Genomic DNA, 26304 nt, shown 5'->3' with positions numbered 1-26304 from the left:
AGGGACTTAAATGTCACATGACTGATATCAACGAATCAAACCTCTGTAGACCGATGAGCCCAAAGAGAGGTGTATCGTACTCTGGCGTACAAGACCATACTTTATGGGCCACTTCTGTGAGCGAACGGACTTTTCTGGAGGACGTGGGGGTTCCGACTCCTTGACGGAAAATGCCGAATAAAGGGAAAAAAGATAAGGTGAGTAGTTAGACTTACGTAGATAACAACCTACACAACTATTACGATTTGCAGCATGAATAAATAATGATTACTTACTGAATGGGTGTCTCTATCATCTGTCTTTCTATCAACAGGGCCCACTGACACTAACACTGTTTATTTCATATAGGAATCTTCCAAATCGGGAAAATCAAGCAAATCTGGACACAAAAATGGCCATTCCACCTCTGACAATGAGGTAGGAAGCAGTCACAGGTTCTTCTTTTCTGGATTATCCCCCATAATTCACAGCAATCTAAAATGTAGGTCTACATTTCTGTAGTCCCACACTTACCCATCACACAATTAACTTTTTATTCATATATTTATATATGATTTCAATTTATTCTTATTGAAGCCTGAAGATTCCGAGGGTCTTCTTTATACGACAGCAGTTTCCTGGAAGCTGTAATGGAATAGATTACTTTATTTGCGGTTAATTTGGGGTTAGAGGAAAGAGCAAATAGGCCTAATGAGAGATGTCAGGAATCCTCTTTTGGCCTTTAGCTTTTCTGTAGCTTCAGGCTTCTTCAAACCACAGTTAACGTGCTTCCTGAATGGAGCCCTATTGTCCATCTTGTGCCGAAGTATTCTAATTCTCTGTGTCTCTGTTAGACCCATATGCACTAGAGTTCCTAGAAAATCTGCTAATCAATATTTGGTTTATGCATTGTAAGTGTTTTTGAATACACTGTCAGTGTGCATTGATTGACTGTCAGATATTGACTGGAACTTGACAGTCTGGCCTGGCTGCTTGCAGTTTATTCGTTCAGTTCTAGAGTACCATGGCATTTGTTTAGACTTAATAAATATTTACAGTCAAGTCTGCAATTACTGTATAAAATAAATATTACAAATACACAACTAAAATATAAACATAACATTTGTCACTGAAAATTATTTAAGTAACACAGGTGTCAAAATAATTCGCAGAAATCTTTCAAATGCACGTACCATACATTTTACAACCATCACCCATGGGTAAAGGAAGACAACCCACAAAAAGACAAAGGGCTTTTGACCTCAATATGTACATAAGGCAATATTTTTTGGTTACTGTTTCCCTGTATTAGTGTTTCTCTCGGAGTTTGAAGAAATAAACATTCACTGCTCAGATAAATGGCTTTAAACAATTTAAACAATCATCTGCCTGGATGTCTAAGAGAACACCAAATATTCCAGACCAGCAGTCGTGCCAAAGACAGGATGCAGAGTAAAGCAGAGGACCCTTCTCCCTTCAAGATTTTGACATTCGCCACAAGGCTGAAGAATTAGCGAACATTCAATGTATTTCTGTTTTTGAGCAGTGTAACCTGTGCAGGACCTAAAATCAATGCCTGGTGTGAGGGAGTCCCTGAAAACAAGAAGTCGGTCTTGTGGCTTAATGACAGCAAGCTCCTATGAGAGAGAGATGACAGCCTCCTGGGTAGTGCGAAAAGAGGAACCCTAACCCTCACCAGAATAATGCTGAAGAGAACATGAAAAAAGATCCACACTTTAAAGACCCGTTTATGCCCCTTGGGAGTGCATGAGTGAAGCCAGCCGACCAATCAGGAAAGGGCATGCTCAGGGGTGAGGGAAGCATTTTCACCTTTCTCTCACATGAGAGGTAAAACAGGTGAGCGGGGGTGACAACCAGACGTCTTGAAGACATTTCAATATCTCCTAATGTCTAGAAATGGGAATTTCTGGGTCTAAAGATGTTCCTCCTTCCATTTTGCCGTGATTGCATGTGTTGTGAGCGGGTTGACAGAATGAAAAGCCTCATATAGATGAGATTTTTGATGCATCTCGGAAACCACAAAGGCCTAGTGTCTAGGGCAGTCCATGAATGCAGACAAAGAAATTGATAATTTACTTCATACGGTATTTTGTGATCATCATGTGCAATTAATTCGAACTTGACTGTTTTTGTTGAGAAACAACATAACTGTAAAGATGAGCCTAGTCCCACTGTTAAGAGGAAATATGCTCTAGAATTAGAGGTAGGATTTCTATATTGCCATGTTAATATGACTGGCAACATAAAGGATGAGGACAACCACACATACACAGTCTGATCATCATCTCTGTGTAAGGCAACACACATCCTGTCAACAGATACAACACACACACACACAAACACACACACACACACTCAAACACACACAGCTTGATCTGGTTCCCTCGGAGAGGAAAAACCTGATCTGATTCGGAAGAGGAACATGACGCTTAACCACTTCTCCACGTCATCCGTGACCCCCTCCCGCCAGCGCGCAATTTAGGTAATTGTGATCCCTGGTCTCCTTGGGTTGGAACTGCCAGCCAGTAACGGGAACCCTCGCTTCCCTCCTCCTGTTTCCACAGGGTGCTAATAAGAAGAGCGTGCAGCCGCCCACCGCCCAGCTATTGAGGGTGAAACACGGCTCCAACACCGCAGCCAGGAAGGACAGGAGACTAAGTGCTTCGGTCTTCCCCATCAGCGTCAACAGGGAGCTGCATACGCTGCCTGCCATTAAAGGTACACCTGTCTCGAGAGGGTTGCTTCCAAAAACAAACTCCCACTTCCAATGTGCCCCCGAAGGATGAATAGAGTCAGAGTTGACACGGGGTCGGGTTTTGTCGTATTCTCTTAGTTTATTGCTGTACAGTCAATCTCGACATGTCCCAAGGACTGGCCTGTTCTGTGTTTATCGGTAAGCATATGTGTGAAGCTAGCATACCACCTTTTATTTCTGAGCAATTAAGATCAGAGGAGGTCATATTAACAATTCATAGGCTCCAAGGATTCTTGTAGCCAGCTTTTTAACCTTCAGGAATCAGCATGCTACGGAATTTAAGACCCAGCGGTGAGCAGTTCGTGTTTATTTCCAAAAGCGAATCATGTGCACTCCACTGTATCTCAAGTCTCGAAGAAAGAGATATCGTCCGGGATTACCAGGGGCGTAGATTACAGACAGGTCATTTGACCCCGCCCCCACCCGCCTCCCAGAAAAGAGTGAAAATGTCATAAGGAAATCATCAGGGTTAGAGAGAGTGCTGATCCAGGATCAGGTGCCTCCTTTTCCATAGCAAGTTAACATACGTCTTACCTTCCTCTGAATCACAGTCAGAAACTCTGCTGGACCCGTTTGCGGATTGACTCGACTTTTTTTCCCCCTATTGCAGCTTAAAGTTAGTACATTTCATAAGAGATGTTATGTGTGTTTTATTATTATTATTATTATTATAGAAAAGCTAATATAAAGCTGCCCACAATTATAACATGAACACTGTTGTTGTTCTGGAAGGAAAAATATTTTTCATTTAATTTAAATGTAAAATCCCGGACCACCTCCAGTGGCCCCTGGTGATAAACACGTAGCCATGCCTCCCAAATCACATTGTTGACACTCCTCCCTTAGAGGTTTGTAGGATGGAGAGCAGACATGTACTTCGGATATCAGACTCTCTTATCCCCATCAGTGCTGCTTTGGTCAAGAGATGTTCTTTGAAATAATTAACATGAGAAATAGACACTCCCTGAACTCATCCTATCATTAGTCTTCATTTATTTTTTTCTCATCATGGTATAAAATGAGGTGTACATTTTTAACACCGTTGTCTTATTTAAGAGAGCAGAAGTACCTGGATGAAGTAACCTTTCATTTCATGTTATCCTCCAACGCCCAGCAATGGGGAACAAGCATTATGCGTTCTTTCTAGATGCTCACAAAATAGATGGGGCGAGGACCAAGTGAAGGTCATTTGAAGAGTCATTCCGGCGTCTCATGCCTTATGTAAGGATTATGAAGGCGCTGCTGTGAGAGAGCTGTTTTGTTTACCTGCTTGATGCTCCAGATGAGGCAGGGGTTGAGGTTCACACATTCACATCAATCCTTCATGGTTACTTTATTTACATGGGACGTTACATACAAGACCTGGGGTTATGTGGCTTTTGGAAAAACGACCCTAAAGCACTCTCTCTTCATCTTTCCACCACCACAAACTCAGTTATTGACTGTCTGAAAAAACAAGGATATTGCTATCCAGAGGAAGGTATATGTTAGTCGTATGCTACCAACAAGGCAAGGTTTAACATTTAGCCATGCTTGAACAGTGACTAAGCATTGCTTAAACAGTGCTTGAACAATGCTTGGTTCCTCACACATATCTAGAGTTCTTCTTTGAATGCAGTGTACTTATTGGCATTGGATCTTGAGTGGTAGCCTATGCAAGTGTGGATCATTTAAAAATAACCCCTTGTTTGTCTCACCCGGTTTGTCTCTTCCTACTGATCCAGCAGCACTAGCACGGCTTACGTCTTATAGATGAGCAGTGAACTGGCAAGACAATACACACCTGAATGCAAGGAGACCAGGTCTTTTTGTACCCACCCAAAAAGGCATTCGATTCGTTGGCGGTAACCCAAAGGTGGAGGTGGGAGCAACCGGAGCATGTCTGAGCAAGTTGGCCTTTTAATACGATCCCACAAATCACAAACACTGACAAACACTGATACCGTTGGGAGCTCGGGTGGAATAAACCAATACACTACCACTGCCTCACTGTTTACTGTGGACAGAATGCAGATCTTTTTAATACTTTTTGAATATTTAATAAGGCATTTTTTGCCAGCATAGAAGTAAATCGTAACTTATCCATATGTCAGTAGCTGTCAATGGCTTACTAACGGAACTGTGAGAGTAGGCAGTTGTCCTGGAAACCGGGTCATACCTGTGTATTGTAGATAGAGTACATAAAAATATATCTACAGTATCTCCTTACATGTTTTCAACCAGAATCAAAGCCCAGAGCCTGTAAGGCGACAGATCTGTTGTTTGAGTCCTAAGCGAGGCAGCTTGATTGGCCTAATAAATCTCATATGAGCCGGTTCCGCGTACTGATTAAGCCTAGTCATGGACTAAACAGATAAGTCTCAATGGAGAGTCTCTATTGAAATAGAAAGTGTAGTCCAGGGCGGGGCTTAATCTGTGTCTGTAAAACTGGCCCTAGATGTTATTAACTTGCTTTGGCCAACTTAAAAGTTATATAAACTATTGGCAGCTGAAATTGGGACTTGGGGATGAATTGTAAAGGGATTTGGGCATTTGTGGTGGCATTGTAAGGTGTCTATTTTTAAAGTCTTAAAATTAGTCTTAATGCTCCAGGCCTTTGACTCAGATTGGGACGAACATGCGCATTGGGAAAGAATGTGATACACCATATGCTACTTTCGTTACTCTGTCTAATGTTTGCAATATCAGTACCGAAATATACAGATTTTGATTGACGTGTGACAGTGGTACTGTTGCTTGTCTTGCCCTTAAACCTTTTCAGTTGGATAAAACAGACCATAACATTTTAATTTCAGATTATAGACAAACATTACAAACACACTGAAAGTTAATAGCCAGGTGCAGGGATGTCTGAATGTTCAGAGGTATATGTTGCTTTGGAGGCGAGGTACTGCCATAGAGAATATAGACTATAACAATGGCTTGCAGTTACAATTGACAGAGACCTGAATTATGGCTCTTGTCTATGTAGTGGCCTTCAACTGGTCAGGATCACGCCCTCCTTGTGGGGTCTCTGGTGCCATCTGTTGGTTAAAGACTGAACTTCAGCCACAACAATTTCTCGTGGTGGGACAGTGTGTAGATTTTCACCTAGAAATATTTCATTTCGTTTGCCCCTAGATTTCCCATCTCATCCTTGATTTAATTTTTTAAAAAAATGTATGAAGGACTAACATAACTAGCAGAAACTTAAGCAGCCTTCTCAGGGTTGCCCTTAAAGCTGCCGTGGATATTGAATGTATTTATTGACACTTTATAGTGAAGAGCTCGGCCTCCAAGACAATACATTTTGAACATGCATTTTTCCCCCTCAACTGTACCCTCGCTCCACACGGCCGCTGCTCTGATCATTTTGATCGGTTTGTTTACGTGTAGGCTACTTGTTAATTTAAAACGAATGCATTTCTTCGAAAGATGTACTTGATTGTAAATGAACATCAGATTGTTCAGAAATATATGTGACTGTCTGGAAAATACAGTCGATAAGTGCATCGCTGCATGTGAAGAAATCATCGTTGAATAAATCAAGAAGTATGGCAATAGTATAGGTTCCCTGGGATAACGACATATTCTCGAATATACAGGAATGCTATGGACAGTTAGATTACATGTAAATTATGTTCTCCACTGTAACAAGTTGTGTGTGTGTGTGTGTGTGTGTGTGTGTGTGTGTGTGTGTGTGTGTGTGTGTGTGTGTGTGTGTGTGTGTGTGTGTATATATATAATTAATACAATATTTTTTATTATTAATATTTCCTCACTTATACTCACTGACACCACAATAGTTCCATAATTTCAAAGGTCCAATAATTTATTTTTTCCCCTTACGAACGATTAGACCCTCTTTTTTTTTTACACTACTAAAAATGTGTTGTGGGTGTTGGCTTGAGTTTTATTTTTTTTAAACATTTTTAGTAGTCTACAATTGAAGTGTACTTATTGGGCTCTGCTTGAAAGTAGGATTTAGCTTGAAGGAGCACTGAACAGTCACAGACCAATAAGGCCCAACATATATCTGCAAGTCCCATCCATGATCTTCCTCCACCAATCACCATACACAATTCACAGCTTCGTGCATACGTCACTCAGTGATGCCAAGCTCAGCTAATCGGCTCCCACCTTTCCGCTGACATCACTAACTAGCCAGTTCCCTCCAGCAGCAAAGAGCTTCATTTTCTGATCTGCTTTTGTGCTAAAATGGAGTCCGGTTCCTTGCCTTAAGTGGATTGCCTTCCTGGTCGAGTTTAGATGTTGACATGCAATAAACCTGGAATCAGAATGGTTGTGGATGCACCTAATTCCAACGGGCCTTTCCAGCCGGTGGCTCTTATGCACTTCAGAGGTACGTAAGAACCATTGTTCCTTTTTATGCCGGGGAGGTGAGAAACAGCATTTATGTCTCTGTTCCGTTCTCAGTTGGATCTTGGCTGGTTTGTCACTAAGATCAAAATGTTAGGTTTGGGGTTTTTGTTTAAAAGGATTGGTGCTTGGAAAGGGTTTTTATTGTGTCCTCATCGGGGAAGGTTTTTCTTCGGGATTGCATGCAAAGCTCCAAGAAAAGACAGTGCAAAAAAAAAAAGCTCGTTTTACTACCCTCCCTCTCGCTCTCTCTGCCCATCCCCCGCACAGCCCGGTGATGTAAAAGGAAGTGAGGTCATAGCCCAGGGAAAGGTTTTTATTCTGTATTTGAGTGAGACGAGGGCTTAAAACAATTAGGTTAGGACAGCCAGTGCCTGTGTTCGTTATTAGGCCATGGCCCGTTTATGTCACACTCCAGCAGCTCAGCTGGGCAGGCGCTGGCCGGAGCGTGTAGACTGACTGACTCCCTTTGCTGCGGCATTCCCCCTCTGCCTCCCCGCCCTTTTCCCGTCTTTCTCCTTCCAGCGAAGGAGAGGTTGCCATCTCTAAATGGGGGCAAAAGCGTGGTATTAACTCCTATCGAACAGCAAACTACGAGTCAGTGCTATTGTTCAGTAGCATAGTCAATATGCTAACGGATGGCACATTCGATACACTACAGGCTAGGCTAAGCAGCGCGTTGAGGCAATAGCATCCAGAAATGGCTTTTGTCTGAAAAGGTGACCCAAGTGCCATCACAGTACTCTGTAAAATAAGATTAATAATGTGGGGTGTCACTGATTTAACTGTGAATTACAGTCAACAAAACACCCCTGGTGCTGTGTGACAGCTCGTTTTACATGAAGAGTTAAGTACACTTCCTTGTCTCCTTGTAAAACATTGGAGGCTCGTTCTTGCTATTATTATAGGATACAAGTTTTTGAAAAGGCTTTAGATGTATTAGTCTGAGAGCAAGACACAACTAAAATGTAAAATTACAGTTGAAAATGCAATTGTGTATTTTTAATGTGCCAGAGGCAGGCTTTACATGTACCTACTCTGAGACCTTGACTTTTTTAGTGACCTGTCAAAAAAGGAGCTCCTTGCTTTTTCTGTTTTAGTCCTGAAATAAACAGCCAAAAGGTTTGTCTGTGAAGTTTTAGACTAGCCTGTACTCAAACAGATTTTTGTTTTATCAATTCTTGGTGCCTAAAGCCACATTCAGGTATAATATTTGAATGCCATTGTGCTTGATTGTCATTCATCTAAATGAAAACAGTCCACAACAGAGTGGAATCTGAAGACCCTTGTTTTTCAAACCCTTGTTCGAAATCTCTGTTGCAAAACGGATGGCGCAAACATTTTTCAAACTGTGTTGTTTCAGTGAAGCCAAAGTATGTCAAAATAACAAGAAGGTTGGGGTCTGTAATTTTTACCATTTTCCTGTGCACTGTGTTCAAGGTGAATCTTTGAAATAGGCACTATAATTGGCCATTTTAGTCTGGTGATTGCAAATGTATTTATTTCTCACTGTGCAAGAACAATGCCGTATGGATTTTTTTTCAAGGTTAACCCAGATGCAATACAAAGATATTCACAATGGCTAACAGTGCTTCTACATCTTGTCAGATGTTGTCCGTGCCTAGACACGCACCTGAAACTCGGGCTAATCCTCTGGTTGCTAGAGGCAATGATGTTGCTAGCCCAACAGATACTTTCTGAAGAGTTGGACAAAATGTGTTGACCTCGGGTTTAATGAAATAGAAGATAGGACAGGTAAGGTTATGCGCCTCGAAAAAAGCTTCAGGAATGAAAATGGACACACACCTAATTTTGGAAGAGCGCTATTTAAGTCATTGGAACTAATTGGAGGGGATTGGTCAAGTTGAAAGCAGCAGCAAGTTTTAATTTAAGACGAGAGTTCCCAGTTTCGCCATATCTTTTATCAGCCACACAACTTTGTACTTCTCTTGTTAAGAAGGGTGTTTTAAAGATAATTATTTGTCCGTTCTTGGATGATACTGCCTAAATAATTCCTCGGATTCCAACTGCACCTGAAGGGCCTGAAAGCTATACTGAACTAGGACCGATTTTCTGCGTCTGTGGCCATTTCGAGCCGATGCTACAGGCAGGCACTTAATCCTCATAAATATGAATAACACTTTGATGTCACACAAATGTTTGCAGTTGGCAACTGTCAAAATACAGCAACGGAAGTGAATCCATTAGTAGTGCAAACGTTGGCACAATGTTAAGTGGCCTTTTCCCCCAATTCAGAGCATTACTAGTGAAATGCTGGACATTACTCGTTACTATATACGGAACATTAGTGCCATCTACTTACGTATACATTCAGGTTTTGCTAACTGGCCAATCCTGATTCACAACATAATGTGCTGTGGGAGGAGAATTCAATGAGCAAAATGTTTTCATTGGTGAGCAACACAGGTGCATGTTTCGATCCCACCTACAAAAATCCCTGAAATGTATTCCCTGCAGTAGTTAGAGCGGAAGGTTAACAAGACCTTAAATGTCAATCTTACTTTTTATTAATGCATTTGGTCTTGGTTTGAACAAAAATAAGTGAAAAAGATTGTGGTTTGCCATTATTCTCTAATATCCATGTAAAAGACAGTTACTTATCTTGGGAACACTAAGTAAGTATTAGAAAAGAAACAATCTCTGGCTATAAAAAGGATTTGTCTGAAGGGAAGAATATTGCTTTCAAAGTCTGAAGATATGTCTGGGCTTACTTATGTGGCTTTATTATTTCATATTGAATGTCAAATAAGCAAGAATGTTTATGGGATGCTTTTTAATTTGTGTGGAAGAACAGAAGTGATTATATTATGAAATCTGTGCCTTTTTATAAACAGTGATCTAAATGTTCTTGATTTTTTTCCCCAACTTTGAATAACACTTTATTACTTGGATTAAGCCATATTTGACAAGTCCTGCATCTATATGGAATTTTATGTCTAGCCTCCTTGCTTTTTTTTTACAAGGCTTGCTTGACTTGCTACAAAGTTACAGAAACAAGCTGAGGACAACAACCTAATGAAACCCGTTTCATTATGTTCTGAAGCAATACATTTCAACTCTTGAATGCAAAGGTCACATTCTCTGCAATATCCAGAAATTAATGCGATCTCTGAGATGATCAGTCTTGCGCTCTCTACTGACTGAGGTTTTCCAACCAGTAGCGGGTCGAGGTTGCGTGAATTGGATGCATGTTGTAATGATTAGGGCCCGATTACTTGCCAATTCCCTTTTCTAACCCTAAACCCGCCGGCACTGTGGGTAGTACCGTCCGACAGCAGGTTCTGATCCATCTGCCGGTACGTAACTACTTGGCAAGAACACCTGTAAGAGTGTGCTGTTACTTACTGGCAGCTTGCTCATGTGGTTCCTGTGCACGAGTGGAAATTAGCTCCCTAAACGACCGGCGCTATAATGTGAATGAGGCTTTACATTCCCTAGACACCGCAGTCTTACTTTTGACCGGAAGGTGAACGGAGGGCTGATCACTGTTGTTGTCATTGGCTAGGAAAGTTGATTGGGAGTGGCTGTTGACGCTAACATTAGCCAGCAGAAATTCAGTGACCTTAACTAGCTAGTTAACATTATACTGCGGCTACATTTAATTCGGTCACATCAAAGGGTTTAGCTAATCATTACTGATCTTCTTTTGGAGGTGGTGATGTGTTTTTCGAGCCATGGTAACACACTTCAGACCAAACCCACATCGGCTTCCACTGAAGCTGCATTGAGTAGATCCCTTGTGCGGCGTACTTCTGCATTTGTCACGCCATGGCAATAATACTTTATGGGCAAGGCTGCCTCCTGTGACCCTGTAGTGGTCTAGTAGTCACATCAGGGTAAAAATAAACACCACAACCAAAACACTGCGCCTTTCTCATGTACACAACCCGTTACGGAGGACATCTTGGGCCTACGTGCGGAGACTTTACCTCGGGAGAGTTGTGTAATTGGAACAGTCTTCGAGCGGGCGTGGTACGGGAGGTAAGGCGCATGGGCATCATGCCAATAAACGGTGCGTCGGCATGAATGAAGACCCCGGCTGTTATTACTAAGGGACCAGAGCTTTACACATAGCCTTAATGTGAAGGTGGCCCTGTCTGTGGGAGGGTCCGTCTGATCTTGCCCGGATTCATTTAGTCCATTCCAAGACTTTGTCCATTGGTCCCTCCTCACGCTAATAGGTTGGACTAAAATGGGCCACCATTTTGGGAAAAGTCAGCAATTATTGGGCTAATAAAAAATAAGCACTTAACTCCCCTCCAGTGGCCCTTACTGACTGATCACCCTGAGGCAGACAAAGGTTTCAACTTAACATTTTAGACCAGTACGTAACCGCTGACCAATAGCATAACATTGACCAGTACACTCATGAGTGTGGTCTGGCACATGAATGTATAAAACCACTCAATGAAATTAATATTGTTAAACATTTGTGTACATGTTGCTAACAGTAACGAGCCTCAACATTAAGCACATTAAGAACAATGATGTCCACTACATGGTGATTGTGTAATAGGCAGAATCTTCTCATATGTTTAATTCACTGATGGAAATTTGGCACACATGCTTAGGGACATTAGTATAGGTAATTCACACGATAAATTGGTGAATGATTCAATTATTTTACACAGCCTGACAACTTGTAAGTAAGAAAAGAGCTGGTCGTCCCTAATGTTTGTTGCATTTTATGTATAGCCTATCCTTTTATTTAACGTTTTATGTACCCATAGAATGCAGCAAATGTAGTTATTTCAAGCACTTTTTTGTTATAGGTGCGACAATGTTAAGTACATTAAGTTTTTATCATTTCCATTGGTTTGTAATGTTTCCCTCTACTGGACACATTGGGAAAAACACCAAATTGTGCGCACAAACGTCACACGATACACACGCCACAGCATTAATGACAAAAGTGAAATGCACTGAGTCTTGCAACTGCAAAGACATTATTGCAGATATTATTGAGAGAGAGACCCTCCACTCAGAATCCATATTGGCTGTCAGGATATCTTTCAAATGTTCCCGTCTGTCCTCTTACTTGCCTTAGTTTTACTTGGGTTCTCCTAAATGTGGCTTACATGCCAGGCAAATGTATATATGTTCTTTCCATTGAAAAGGCATCACAGAGACTTGTTATAAAATTAGTTTTGGGATGTTACTACTTTTTTCTGCATATCAGTCTGTATTATGTTTCAGATTGCTTGACAAGTTGCTTTTTCCTTAGCCTAGGTGCTTTACTGCAGCCTGATCCAGTTGAAGTTGACAAAGAAACAACTTTGTAATAAAAGCATGTGAAAGACCTTTGTATGGTCCCAACTTAATTTAGAAAAATAGTCTTAGCCCATATTAAGAGAACTGAGCAGCATAAGGTGAAGTTCACAATCACAAACTAGGCTGTTATCAATTTAAAACGTTAATGAAAATGTACTGATTGCCTACCTATCCCCAAAATATAGACATACTATATTTTTGGATGTTATAAATGTGCCTACAGTAGGCCTATTGTGCCAGTTGGTCTTATTAGATTCAACTTTATCGTCATTGAACAGTACAAATACTAACCAGAAGTTCAATTGGATGCCATTCTGTCTGTTTCCGTGTCGTAAACGCAGATCTATATATGATTGGATGGGTGAAACCGGAGGTTCTTACTTATTGCTTTTAACTTTGAAGTAGCAACAATGTACGTTTTTCTAAGGCCCCTTTGCTGAGCCTGTGCAAAGAACACGAGTACTACCAGCACTGCACCTCTGCCTGCTTTAAACACATGCCACCTATACTTGGAGATGACTAAGGCTTTGCCCTTCCTGGGCCACACCGGGGCCGGACTGTTGCCTAGTAACGTACGCACGCACGTTTTTCAGTTTTCCATGTAACAGTGTGACAGGTCTGTGTGAAAGAACGGACACCGCGCCCTGGCCCGGACCGCGGCTCGTTGGGTAATAGACGGTGCTGTCAACGCCGTAAGTGCCCGGTGCTGCGTAGGTGACACCTATTGCCCTCCATGTACCCCCTCCCCTCCTGCGTTGTTTTCATTCACTGTGTTGTTCTTTACTGGGAGACGTCATTCTGCAAGGATGTCTATATTCTCAGAGTATTTTGTTACTGTGGTGGAAACAGGAAGTTCTTAAATTCTGTATAAAAGCCTACTGGAAGTAATGGCGTTTCACTTTTTTTTTTTTTGCGGCTGACCTACTCCACATATTTTAGAATATTTTAATGAATTCACCTCTCTCTTCTAATCCCCTGTCAGACCTCCCTTTTTTGGTGGCTGGGAAAGAAGAACCCCCCCCCTCCCCCCAAAATAGGTTACAAAAAAATCTTGGAGTGATTGGCTGCATTCAACACATCCCTATTGTGGCTACTAAGGCAATATCTGTTTCAGGCAAAAAAACATGTTTGTGTAATTAACCATAACATGCACATCTGGTGTCCGTTTTGAAAGATGCACTTTTTAACTGGGTGAAAACCAGAATGGGTACTTTGTTACTGGTTTTGCATTTTGTTTTTCTTTTTTGTTCTCTGCTTCAGGACTGTATTAGGTTCTTTAGTGATATAAAATCTTCACATGTTGCCCTGTATTTTTATAGACCAGCATTGATATTTGGTCTTGCATCACCTCTGTTCCCTACTTTTTCAAATGTACCCCCCCCCCTCCCGAATCTTACAGCCATCTATAGTTTATGTGCCCGCCTCATACGACTGAGTCACTTTCACAAACAGCAGTCGATCCGTCTACTCAACCCCATCAGTTCCCACCCTCTGTCTTTTTAAATATCAACCCATCTAGCCATTTCCCCTTGCAATATATTTCTGGATTCTGCTTTTGCACCTCAAAAGGAACTGAAACCTCCCCATATGGAACACTGCAGCCAAAAATAATCCCCTTGTACCCAAGGCCACAATACATCTTCCTATTGAGTGTGGTCCCTGTACTTTGATCCCTCAGAAACATGGCCAGCGTGCTCAACCATGCCCTGGTATTATGACATAATAACTGCTCCCGGACTTGACTTCAAAAACTAGCCACCCATGGACAGTACCCAGAACAGATGATCCAAATTTTTTTTTTTTGCAGTTTGCCGAGGCCCGAGATTCAATGGCCTGTCTCTTTAGCCTTTGTTTTTATAATTGGTATTCTAGACAATATCTTGAATTGAAAGGAGCAGGCAGGTTTCGGTTGTATAATGTAGCAGTTAATAAACCCAATGCCATTGTTTTGGGACATCGAAGATCTCTTCCCGACAGTCCCAAGTTTTTCTGACCTTAGGTTAACCTATTACATCTTGAATTTATATTAGCCTTGTATGGTCATTGATTAATATTAAGTAAACTCAACCAATCAAATGTATTTATAAAGCAATGGTCACAAAGTGCTTTTACAAAACACCCATCACCACCAATTCCTGTGTCTGGAGTTATTGCTTCTTCCAGATTGTATTAAAGTGGTAATGAGTTGATTATGCGTCTGTATTGTGCATATATCTCTATGCCCTTCATTGCTTGTGTGACCCAATTTTACTGTTTGTACTGTGTTTTTTACCACCTCTTTGAGATGAAATTCTTCAATAAAGAAGATTTTCAATGGTTACTTAGTTGATCTACCGATAGCCTGTATAATAGAAAAACAATTTCTATTAGCCTGAAAGTTTGAATTCAAATATGATTTCAATATAATGCTGGCCTTAAGCGTGAACATTTTTCAACCTTCCAGGTTTGTTTATTTTCTATAGATGCCTGTTTTCTCTTTGACATGCCGGATAAAATGAATCTAGTTTATTTTACAGTCCCTGAAAGGATGTTAGGGTCATCAATGTACAGCTCTGGAAAAAATGAAGAGACCGCCGCACCTTTTTCTTTCCTTTCCAAAAAAGTCAAAAGGGAAGGTTTTGAGTGAGGAACCGAAGGGTTAAAATGAAGAGACCACCGCAAATTTAACCCTTCTGTTCCTCACTCAAAACTTTCCCTTTCGACTTTTTTGGAAAGGAAAGAAGAAGGTGCGGCGGTCTCTTCATTTCATCCGGAGCTGTATATATAAACTGCAATATCTGTGGAGGATTGATCTGTTTAATTGTCCTGTAGATGGATCATTGCTCCCCTCTGGTTTCTTCAGGGTCAAATGTAATTACAAAAGTAATTTACTGAACCCTGATAAATGTACTTTCCTCCCTCTCTCAGACTGTGCTCCGGCAGAGCAGGAGAAGCTGTTCGTGCAGAAGTTGCGTCAGTGCTGCGTGCTCTTTGACTTCCTGTCGGACCCGCTAAGTGACCTGAAATGGAAGGAGGTGAAGCGGGCGGCGCTCAGCGAGATGGTGGAATACATCACCCACAACAGGAACGTCATCACAGAACCCATCTACCCAGAGGTGGTGCACATGGTGAGTGTCAGCAGACAGGCAGAGAGGGGACAGCCTGCTAAGGAGTGTTTGGTAACTCTGGCTGGGTCGTCTTGGTGTGTTCGGTAGCCCTGGCTGGATAGTGTTGGCGTGCGCCCAGAATTTGTTACTTTTCATCGATCTGGACAGTTTCCCCGAGATTTTGCGACTTTATAACGACCTCAACTGTTCCTCGAAATATTTAAAATGTTTACATTTATACTATTAAGAATTGAAGCGGTCTGTAATGTGTCCTGCCTAAGAACACCTCTTAGCTGTGGTTTATTGGCCATGTACTACACCTGATTGTGCCTAATTGCATAATTTGAGGAGATAAAATTCAGAAAGTCATGGTGTAAAACATGCAGATGTTTCCGTCCAGGAAGGGGTCAATACTTTTTCAGTCAACAGAGAAAATAAACAACCCAAAAATGTTGATGAGAGATTGATATCTCAACCCTCCCACCCTTTAAAAAAACATTGACCTATCACATTAGCGTGTTGTGGTTTTTAATGTGAAAGCTCATTGTGGTATACATTAGGCAAGGATGTATGCATTTACCTAGCAAGACTTTTTAAATATCCAAGCCTCCCATTCAGTCAGGATCTAATGCTCTGTCTGAGCCCTCTAGACTTCACTTTACTCTTCCTCCTCATCCTTCCATCAGCCCCCCCCAACCCAGATCCACTTTGAAGTTTCTCTTTCATACATCAAAGCTTACATAGTTAGCAAAGACGCTAATGAGAGAATAATTTTAAAGTTAATTAAAAACTTGCCTCTGAATGAATAGCAAAAATTTATTTATTTTTTTCTCTGAATAGCCAAATCTGGTCTTGAATTTGGGTCTGCAAACAACAGGGATGAACATTTTCTATTCCTCAGGCTACCTGTACTGTCCCATGATCAGTCTTTACTGGAAATAGCCCACACACTAAGTCAGTTGATGTTTTCGGAGAGAAGTGCGATAACAGACTATGGTTAAACAAAAGCTGTGAAATTGGGCTTGACCTGGCGAAGTAGATTCTGATGAAGGCCCTGTTTGAAGACTTTAACAGATGATATTGAGTGGTATTGGAGCAGTAGAAAGAGATGTCTCATCACTGCTACCAGCCAATCATCGTTCAGGTTTCATAACCATTACATAAAAAGAGAATGAAGATGTTCAAGAATTAGTGACATCTTGGAGTCAAATCAAGTTCAGCAGTCTAACGTCACATGTCAAATTGTTATTTCTCGTGTATCTTTATTGACTTGCAAGGCCCCTTAGAAAGATGTGCTATGTCATGCCTGTGCTGATATGTCAGCAAAATTACTTTCAAACACAGCATTTCATGGGTGACAGATGATCGAGACTCCATTTCTGCATTATGCACGCACATTACACATCTATGGATATCTGCCCAAGTCTCAGACTGGATTGTTACGACTTATTTACTTGTTCCAATTTGGTACCACAGACCCAATCCATCAGTTTTAAAAAATGGAAGCGTAAGTACATCAAAGAGAGAAGCGTCAGCGTTTCATTGGTTGCAAAACAGAACTGTTGCCGAAATGTTATAATATTGTACTTGCCTTTTTCCCAGGGGGAGGGGTGATATGTTGAAACTGAATGCACTCTTACTTGCTTCCCCCCCATTTCAGTTTGCGGTGAACATGTTCAGAACGTTGCCTCCGTCGTCCAACCCCACAGGGGCCGAGTTCGACCCGGAGGAGGACGAGCCGACGCTGGAGGCAGCCTGGCCCCACCTGCAGGTACTGTGGGTGTCTGGTGACCCAGCTAAGGCTGTCTGGGTCTTGTTCATTTGGCACTGCATGAAAGGGAATGGATTGACACTGGATTGAGCCTCTGGGGCTTTTTTGGTTTTCTCTTGTGTAGCATTTTCCGATGTGTGTCCTAATGAACTTAAAGCCCTGCCTCTTAAGGAAGATTGTGCTTCGTGATTAAACGGTGCTTTGTAGTTAAAGCGTCTTATCAAGGCACCACGTGCCTTTTTACGTTCTCTAGCTCCTGGTTTGGATCAAAAGAGCGCAGTTGGTCATAATGGCTAATTTACAGGACTTATTGACCAAATTCCTGATTCTGAAACACATAATCTAAGGAAACATATCTGATTGTGTTTTTGTGAGGAAGGGCTATGTTAATCCTATGCATTTTAACAAAACATTTCTTTTTTTTCCCCAGCTTGTCTACGAATTTTTCCTTCGGTTTTTAGAATCTCCCGACTTTCAGCCCAATATAGCAAAGAAGTACATAGACCAGAAATTTGTGATGCAGGTGAGCGCACAGTAAAATGGAAAGCCTCACAATTTAACATGGTTTTGATTTGCCAAGAAAGGCTGATGTTTACAAATGGCCTTCCTCTCTGTGTCCGATCTTGTCCATGGTGTTATGGAATCTAATGGGGGTTTCTGTTATGCGTCCTCAGCTTCTAGATCTGTTTGACAGCGAAGACCCACGGGAGAGGGATTTCCTTAAAACCACTCTCCACAGGATATATGGAAAGTTCCTGGGCCTACGGGCCTACATCAGAAAACACATCAACAATATATTTTATAGGTGAGTTTGAATCTGATGGTGAACCGATATCATAACAAATCAAGTCTACCGCTAAAGATTGTAAGTTAGTGTGGTCTTTAGTTTTTTTTTTTTGTGTGCCACTACTATGTATTGACTGTTTGGTTGGATGATGAATTTTTTCTCTGTTTTGACAGGTTTATCTATGAGACTGAACACCATAATGGAATAGCAGAATTACTGGAGATCCTCGGAAGGTATGCTGTCTTGCGTTGGAGTTGGAATGGCTGTTCTAGACTTGTGTCAAGTCTCATTTCTTTGAGAAAATCAAACATTTCTTAGCTCACATTTATTGCATATCTCTTCAATATTAATTTGGCTGAATTGCTGAATTGTGTTGAAATTATTTAAATTTCAGTCATTGTCCTACAGGGCTTAGCTCTTTTTCTTTTTCTTTTTCACAGTATAATAAATGGGTTTGCCTTACCACTAAAAGAGGAGCACAAGATTTTCCTTTTAAAGGTCCTGTTGCCTTTGCACAAAGTCAAATCACTTAGTGTCTACCATCCACAGGTAAGCCTTTCTTGTGTCTGTCATGTGTAGTTGGAACATTTGCACCTGCCCAGTGAGGGAATGTGCTGTAATTTCTCTATTAAATGATATTTTAAAATGTGGGCCCTAACGAACATGACCTTTTGCTCTGGCGGTTGTTTTGGCAACTCCATCAACCAGGCTGCCAGAGGTCTGTTCAAAAGGGTGAAGCGTTACCAAACGTTGAGATTGCAGAACAGGCACGATTCTTAGTACATAAGCTTGAATAAAGTGAATGAAAATCTGCACTACTCTGAAAGTTTTGGCAGTTTCACACTACGTTAATGTGCAAATGATGGCGGCTGGCTAGCAGGGGACAGTGTCAGGGACGGTTAACACAGAGCACCGTCTGCTACCAGTAATCAAATACCTGGCTTTCACAAGCCAGAGTCCCTATGGAGACGGAGGTCCTAATCAGAGGAGTCTTTGTGAACCGGCCCGAGTCTGTTCCATCGAGCTGGGAGAACGTTCCTCACTGTGTTCTGTCAGCCATGATTACAAAAAAACCCTACCAGAAACACCCGCCGTCACCGCTTCAGTTATTTGTTCGGTACTACGGTTGGTGTGAATGTCAGCGCCGTTAGACTGATAGGATCGCCCCGCATCCTCAGCGTCTCGTTTCCTCCCTCCGGCAGCTGGCTTACTGTGTGGTGCAGTTTCTAGAGAAGGACAGCACTCTCACTGAACCGGTAAGTCACAGAAACTATCCTCTCATTTCCTTGTGAGTCGTTTGTTTTTATAAATGGTTTATTACCATAGGAACGGACTGGTTACATTTTATGACCGCTTTCATGAGGATTTGCTGGGGATGTTTATTGCCTATAGACCTCAGAGGCAGTCTTGACCACTGTCTCCAGTACACCTCTGGCTCGAGTCCAGCCTTCCTGCTTTTTCAGCACAAACTCCCCCTTATTTTACTTTCACGTGACCATTAAAGTGTAAATAAGAAGTTTTGTTTATTTCAAGTATTGTTAATGAGCGCTTTATTGGTCGAGATCCAATTCACTCCGTGTTCTGTTTGCAAGGTGGTCATGGCTCTTCTGAAATACTGGCCCAAGACGCACAGTCCCAAAGAGGTGATGTTCCTCAACGAGCTGGAGGAGATCCTGGACGTCATCGAGCCGTCCGAGTTCGTCAAGGTCATGGAGCCTCTGTTCAGACAGCTGGCCAAGTGTGTGTCCAGCCCACACTTCCAGGTGACTGACCTGCTGACCCTTTCATTGGTCTCCTCTGAGTCTCCTATATATACACCGCGTGACATGAGTGGACACACCCCCTTTAACCCAAACAATGCAGAGTAATAGGGTGGGGTGTTTCCCATTAGCCCCAACATGCATTTCAGTAACAAACCTACATCAGGCAATCTGAGCAAATTTGACTAAGCAGCTGCCAAAAAGGAAAGTCGCTCAATGGAAATATTCATAGGTGATATATTTCCACTTAATGCATGTGTTGAAGTGTCCCTGTTTTCAGAATGGTGTGTGTTATGTCACATAGTTTGTTTTTAATACAACACAATTGGCTACTTGTAAAGCAATGTTTTTTTGTTTTCTGCGGTAGGTACAAGCATTTAGCCTCCAGGGGCTCTACAGATAGAAACAACAGTCTGTACTAAGCTGAATCTAGCTGTTTGCCCGTGTGATATGGCCTGTCGCCGCTATAACGAATTAGTTCACTCGCATTTAAAAATTAAAATAAAAAGGATTAATTTGTTTCCTCCAAAGTAGTCTATGAGCAAGAATGGTGTCCCTTCAGTGTTCTCACACGGCCTCCAGAAGTGTCATTTTTTGAGTTGGCAGGCGTGACAGAGGGCGCTCACTGCTTGTGGTCACTGTGCAGGTGGCGGAGAGGGCGTTGTACTACTGGAACAACGAGTACATCATGAGCCTGATCAGCGACAACGCCGCCAAGATCCTCCCCATCATGTTCCCGGCACTCTACCGCAACTCCAAGACACACTGGAACAAGTGAGTACCTCTGAACACCTGGATGGTCGAGCACCGACAGGAGGCACTCCCTGGACTTGTCCCAGGGGACATGATCTTTATGGTTTTGTTCCGTTGGGCTGTTCGTCCTGGTGAACGTAACCCAGTGCAGCACTTCCGGTCAGACTTCAGGTTCTTCTGAAAAATGATTCCGCTGCGCTTGATTGAGATGGTGGGGCTTTCTTGAGCTGGCCTGGACCCAACAGAACAGTGGCAAAAAGGCACACTTGAGGAGATCCAAAACCTTGTAAATGTTTGAGAGATTTCCTCCAGTACTTCGTTGAACCCAGGTCCACTGGCGGCGTGTTTATTTTAGCCGACATCTGGCTTCTTTTTTTTTCAACATGGCTCTGTTTGTCAAACTATTCCCAAACAATTTTATGCTGTTTTGAAAGTGCTTTTATTGAAGGCATGGAGCTCATCATTAGTTCAGTCCTTCTGAGTCATTCCCTGGGATCTAATTTTGGTTTGGCCTAGAGGACAGGGCTGCCCTTTTAGACATGACTGCTGACTGACTCACCTCTGTGTGTGTGTGTGTGTGTGTGTGTGTGTGTGTGTGTGCAGGACCATCCATGGCCTGATCTACAATGCTCTCAAGCTCTTCATGGAGATGAACCAGAAGCTGTTCGATGACTGCACGCAGCAGTTCAGGGCTGAGAAAAACAAGTACGTATATAAAAACAATCTCGTGTCAGGTTAGCACACCTAAAGTCATGTAGCTACAAACACACGGTGGTTCCTGATTGGATGGCGCCATTCAGATTAGCCGTTCTCCAAACGTAACTGTACGTTGAGGTGGTAACCTGTCGATGTCTGTCTGGTCCTGCAGGGAGAAGGCCAAGTCAAAAGAACGGGAGGAGGCCTGGATTAAGATCGAGAACCTCGCCAAATCCAACCCACAGGTGAGTGAAGGACTCGTGTGTGCCGTTGCGCTGACCCTCACGCTGCGGCTGTGTGTTCCAGCGTATGTGAGCCCTCTCGACCGCGAGTTGTTTTTTAATTTCCTTTCCCCTGAGGACTGTTTTGGTTTGCCAGGCCGAGCATGACCGATTTTATTATTATTATTATTATTTTTTTTTTTTTTATATATTTTTATGTTCTCAATTTTCCGCTTGCGCTGATACGAGCGTCACCAGCCGACGTCAAGAGATTGATCACGCCATTGGTCGAGTGCCACGGCCAATCAGCGTCACCTGTTCACTTAAGTGACTTTTTTTTGTGTGTTTTGGAAAAATTTGTCAATGGGGATTAAAAAAAGATATACTCCAATCTAAATTTGAACTATTGCCAGGAAAGAACTGTGTAGGATTAATAAGAAACTAAAAACGTTTACATACTTCATCTGAGCTATTTTTCTTCATTCTCAGTATCTTAACAGAGCTACATACTAGCGGCGCTATTCTGAAGCGTTTGTGAGCTGGGAACCGGTCCAAATAATAGGTCACACAATGACATGATTGAATTCTGGTCCTGAGGCCACAGCACTTCACCCTGAATGGACCTCTCGTTCCCAGTGAGGGAAAACCGAACGACCCACTGGCAACTGTGTTCAACATATGTTGTTCTGTTCTAGGTAGTGTGCTAGCAGGGAAGTTGGAAACGAGTCCTAATATCAGGTAAACCAATCTACTGTGATATCTGTTCTTTACGGCGGTACTAACAATCCGCTAATTAGTGTGTCTTCACCGCACCCTCTCCGGGTCACTGGCCGTCCCCGGCGTCGGTGGCTCGTGGTGCTCTAACCTCTCTCTGGTTCATCTTCCCTGGCATGCGACTCAAGTCTCTCTCTCCGTTCTTTTCGTCTTGCGTTGCCTTGTGGTTTGTGTTTGATTCTACTGGCCTCAGTGTTCCAATAGCGATGGAGCGCGATGGTCCGCCTGGCCCCTGAAGGAGTTCAGGGGTTGAGAGAGCCCGTAACGAGAGAAGCTACTTGGGTAAATGTCAGTGACTTCTGTCCGTGAATGCTGTTCTAGGATCAGGCCACCACTGTACATAGTCATTGTGATCAAAAGGGTTTAAACTGATCTAAGATCATTCATTTTATGAATATATGGGCCCCGATGTCTCTCCTGAAAATGGGCGCTGCACCTCCATAGAAGTTATGGACTGGAGTCACTGGAATCAAGTACTTTTTGTTTTCGTCTGTCTCTGCATGGCTCTCTTGCATGGGTTTAAATGGCACTGGGTTAGTCTTGCTAGCTTATCACTAACATTTACTCTTAATTAGTTTTTTGGTGCTTGGCTGGCTTGGTGTAAAAAATAACAAACCCTGCCGTTATTCATAAGCATGCTCAGTGTTTATAAACACGTGATGTGAAAAGTTGTTGTCCTTGTGGTGTCCTAGTATCAATGAGTTCCAGTGGTGATAAAATTTTCAGTTGTTTATTGTCGCCCTGTCTCCTTTTTTATTTATATTTTTTTTTACATCTGACACTACACCTGAGCCTGTGCCCGTCACAGCCATACCATAATGTCTGCGGGAGGTGAACACCTATGCAACTCGCTGTTTTGAGGTGTTACTCCATGTAGCCTAACTGTCTCTAACACTCCTCCCGCTACTGCAGTTACACCCGAGAGAGCAGAGGAACGACCAGCCTATAGCATGGCACAAGTCGGATCTCCCTCAGGACATCTACACCACAAAAGCCTTGGAGACCCATCGCCACGCCGACGACATGATCACAACCCAAGATGGGCTCTAGGTCTGCCCCTCTATTGTCCAGTCCCTTCGGAGGTTCTCTTCGCCCCCACCCTCATTCTCTGGCCCACTCTGGCATTGGTTTCCACGCCGTCGCCAGTAGACCTCCCCTCTCTCGAATTTCTGCTTTCTCAGGTGTTTCTTTTCAGGAGGGGTAATGCCGCCCCCCCCCCCCCTCCCCCATTGTCTCATTTTCCACTGAAATCCTATTACGTTAAGACGCTGTGTCATCACTGTTTGAATGAAAACGGGCAGGTTCTGTCCCGCGTGTGACTCGACGAGCCCCAATGACCCTCCACTGGGTGGAATGCACAACGAACAGCGCAGAAACTGAATGGGGGACCGCTCGTGTCTTCTGTGGTTTCCGGTCAAGGGGAAACCAAACCAAGGAAAGAAGTGGCTGGACGGAGGGAGAGAGATGATGAATGGATCTACTTTCCGGATAATTTGCTTTGTTCAAACTCCAGTTTTCTTTCATTTATTCCCAGGGAAATCTGCCAGTGCCAAGACCGTCTGTGTTCTTTTTTTGTCTGTGGTTTTCACTCTGTGTGATTTTTAACAAGGACGACTAGCTAGGTAAACCAACTGGGTCATTTGCCTTTGCTTATTTTTGGCCTCAGACTTTTTTTTTAAAGGTATTGTTTGAGTGGGGCAGTCTTGTTTTTTTTGTTTTTGTTTTATTCTTGTATAATTTTTTTTTTTTTTACTGTAAAGGTAGTATTTGGAAGGGTGGGGTCAAAGGGCAGTAGGCCGATATGAACACTTTCCAACTCGTACATATGCGCTGGGGTCAGCAGTTTAGATCGCTAGACCTCCCTCTGTAACAGACAACCCTCTGTAACAGACGCTGATTTATTAACAATGCATTTTTTGTTAGGCCGTAGTGCAACAAGATATTGTGGATTGACTGATCCACTCTGACGAGTTGTGACAGGATTTGGGTTGGGGGTGGTTTCTGTGTGGACACTGGATGTTTCACGCTCTACAGTTGTGCCATACACTTTGTCTTATTTCCTTTCTCATACTCTATTATTGATGTCCAGTGGCAATATGTGAGCCAGATCACGCCGAAACATTGACAGTTCAAACAATGGTACTTTATTATTTTATAGAGAAAAAAAACATAGTTATTTTAGTCTGAATCCTGGTTTGTCGCAACCAAAAATGCACCGCTTGGTCACTTCTAATCAGTCCTTAATGCATATGTGGATTTATACACACACTTCCACAGTTGTCACTGCTTTTGGGGCGCTTTATCCAATTGTGAATTTTACCTGAGGATACATGTGGTTAGAAATCATGGCATAGCTGGTAACGCCTGGTGACGTGACCAATCTAGGAACGTTTTTAACCTAATTCACAACAACCGGCCACAAGTAGGCATCGTTTTTTTTAAGGAGGTTGCGATCAAGAGGGGTGTAACAGAATTACGCATGATGTCAAAACGTGTAGTCACTTGGGGTGCGGGGTAGTTTTTATGTCGATGCCGCCGACGGACTGCAGAGTAGTCTGTCTGAAACGCGAGTCGTGTCCTCGCAGCTCGGGAGCCTGTTGCTAGTCAAGCATTGTCCCCAGTTCGTTCCAGAGGTACCCATGGTATCACACGTTGCAGGACGCCCTGGGCACTCTTCACTCCAGCCCCCATGTTCTCTGCGGTGAGTTCCCAGAAACGCTGGTCTGCTTCGCCGCGTAGCTGAAAGGACTGGGACTCGTCTTGTGCGAGGCGAGAAACGGGGAAAACATTTCTTACCTTCCTTAAGACATCTCTTGTCAAAGACATCAGAGTGCCTTTTATCAAATGGTGAAGTATTAAATTATTTGCCCGGTGAGCAGGACAGCGAAAGTGATGGCTCAGTGAGCATCGTTTGTGTCGTTCCCATTAATATAGTGATTCACTGGCAGGTCGGCGTGGCAACGCTAGAGGCTGACGCTGATGTGAGGTAGAGACCGGAGATCCCTTGTGCAAGTGGACTACTCCTGTAACAAGCGAAGGAAACTGCCTGAAAAGCACTTCCTGAAGACTGTGACGTTTGTGTATCTTCAATGAAGCTCTGTTTGTGCGACGTCTTCAGCCTTCTCCAGTCATTAGGCGGTCCAGTCCAGTATGGCTTTGGCCGTCTTGTAAATGTTAGTGGCTGTCTGTTGTACCATTGTTTGAACTTGCAAATCTAGCATGGGTATCCGACCTGTAATGAATTCTGTTTTGTCTTGCCCCGCTACCTGGCAGTCTGAATGCAAGCTTTAACATTGTGGCTGCCAGTGGATAGGGCCCATGCTAAAATGGACTGATATCTAGGTCTGACTTGGTGACTTTATAAGTAATATTTGCTAGAATGCGAAATGCGTAAATTATACTACCATGTTAGACCAGTGTCTTTTCCCCTAGAAGAATGACACTCACCAAAAAAATTTTTTGCCCTAAACCAATTGATTTTCTTTGGTATAACTGTATTGATTAGAGATTTTATCACTTCGCTTTTTATTTGTGTTAAAACTGTTGTAGTTTTTTAAATTGGGGACAGATGAATTACCCGTGTGACAAGATACACAGAGAAAAAAATATTTTGCTGACTGTTTTTCAAAATGATTTGCTTGACCTCGTAATTTTGCAGGTTTTTAGTTGAACATGTACTTTCCAGAATATAATAACTTGACAAGTGTCCTTTTGTCTGTGACCTGTACTATATGGCTTCATTTAATATTGTACATATGATTTACTTTGTTTTATGTAGTGTTATATCTAGATTAATTTTGTACAAAATTGTCCTATGTACAGAATAAAAACATCATTAGCAACAAGTCAATGTGGCACATACTTTCTTTTACCTGTAATTGTCTAAATTATTAGAAATATTGAGTCTGTTTTAATTTTTTTTTTTTTATATTCCAAATACCTGTAACTTGGTTTCAGTCCGTAGCCTTCTGTGTGCTTTTATCACAGTCTCGAGTGGTGTACATCAATATAGAATTAATAAAAATATTTGAATTTATATTTTCAACCATA

The 26304-nt window shown here is 42.4% G+C and overlaps 1 protein-coding gene across 6 annotated transcripts; it reads left to right on the top strand.

Annotated features, from left to right (window-relative positions):
* Positions 1–70: 70 nt before the first annotated feature.
* ppp2r5ca (protein phosphatase 2, regulatory subunit B', gamma a) lies at positions 71–26304 on the top strand. Of its 6 annotated transcripts, none has more exons than XM_020054076.3 (16): positions 71–197; positions 349–417; positions 2565–2718; positions 15314–15513; positions 17153–17263; positions 17694–17786; positions 17938–18068; positions 18224–18283; positions 18491–18599; positions 19229–19306; positions 19643–19813; positions 20457–20584; positions 21167–21268; positions 21432–21504; positions 22180–22218; positions 23167–23271. In XM_020054076.3, exons 1-15 carry the CDS (start codon positions 171–173, stop codon positions 22210–22212), a joined length of 1539 nt encoding a protein of 512 aa, XP_019909635.2. In that variant the 5' UTR covers positions 71–170; the 3' UTR covers positions 22213–22218; positions 23167–23271. The 6 variants fall into 6 exon arrangements, with proteins under 6 accessions (XP_019909635.2, XP_019909636.1, XP_034153230.1 ...); XM_020054077.3 differs by having other exon boundaries at positions 22176–22218; positions 23167–23249; XM_034297339.1 differs by lacking the exon at positions 22180–22218 and having other exon boundaries at positions 72–197; positions 19253–19306; positions 23167–26304.

Source organism: Esox lucius, chromosome 15, assembly GCF_011004845.1.
Source record: "Esox lucius isolate fEsoLuc1 chromosome 15, fEsoLuc1.pri, whole genome shotgun sequence".
Lineage (NCBI taxonomy): Eukaryota > Metazoa > Chordata > Actinopteri > Esociformes > Esocidae > Esox > Esox lucius.
This window is presented reverse-complemented; position numbering and strand designations above follow the sequence as displayed.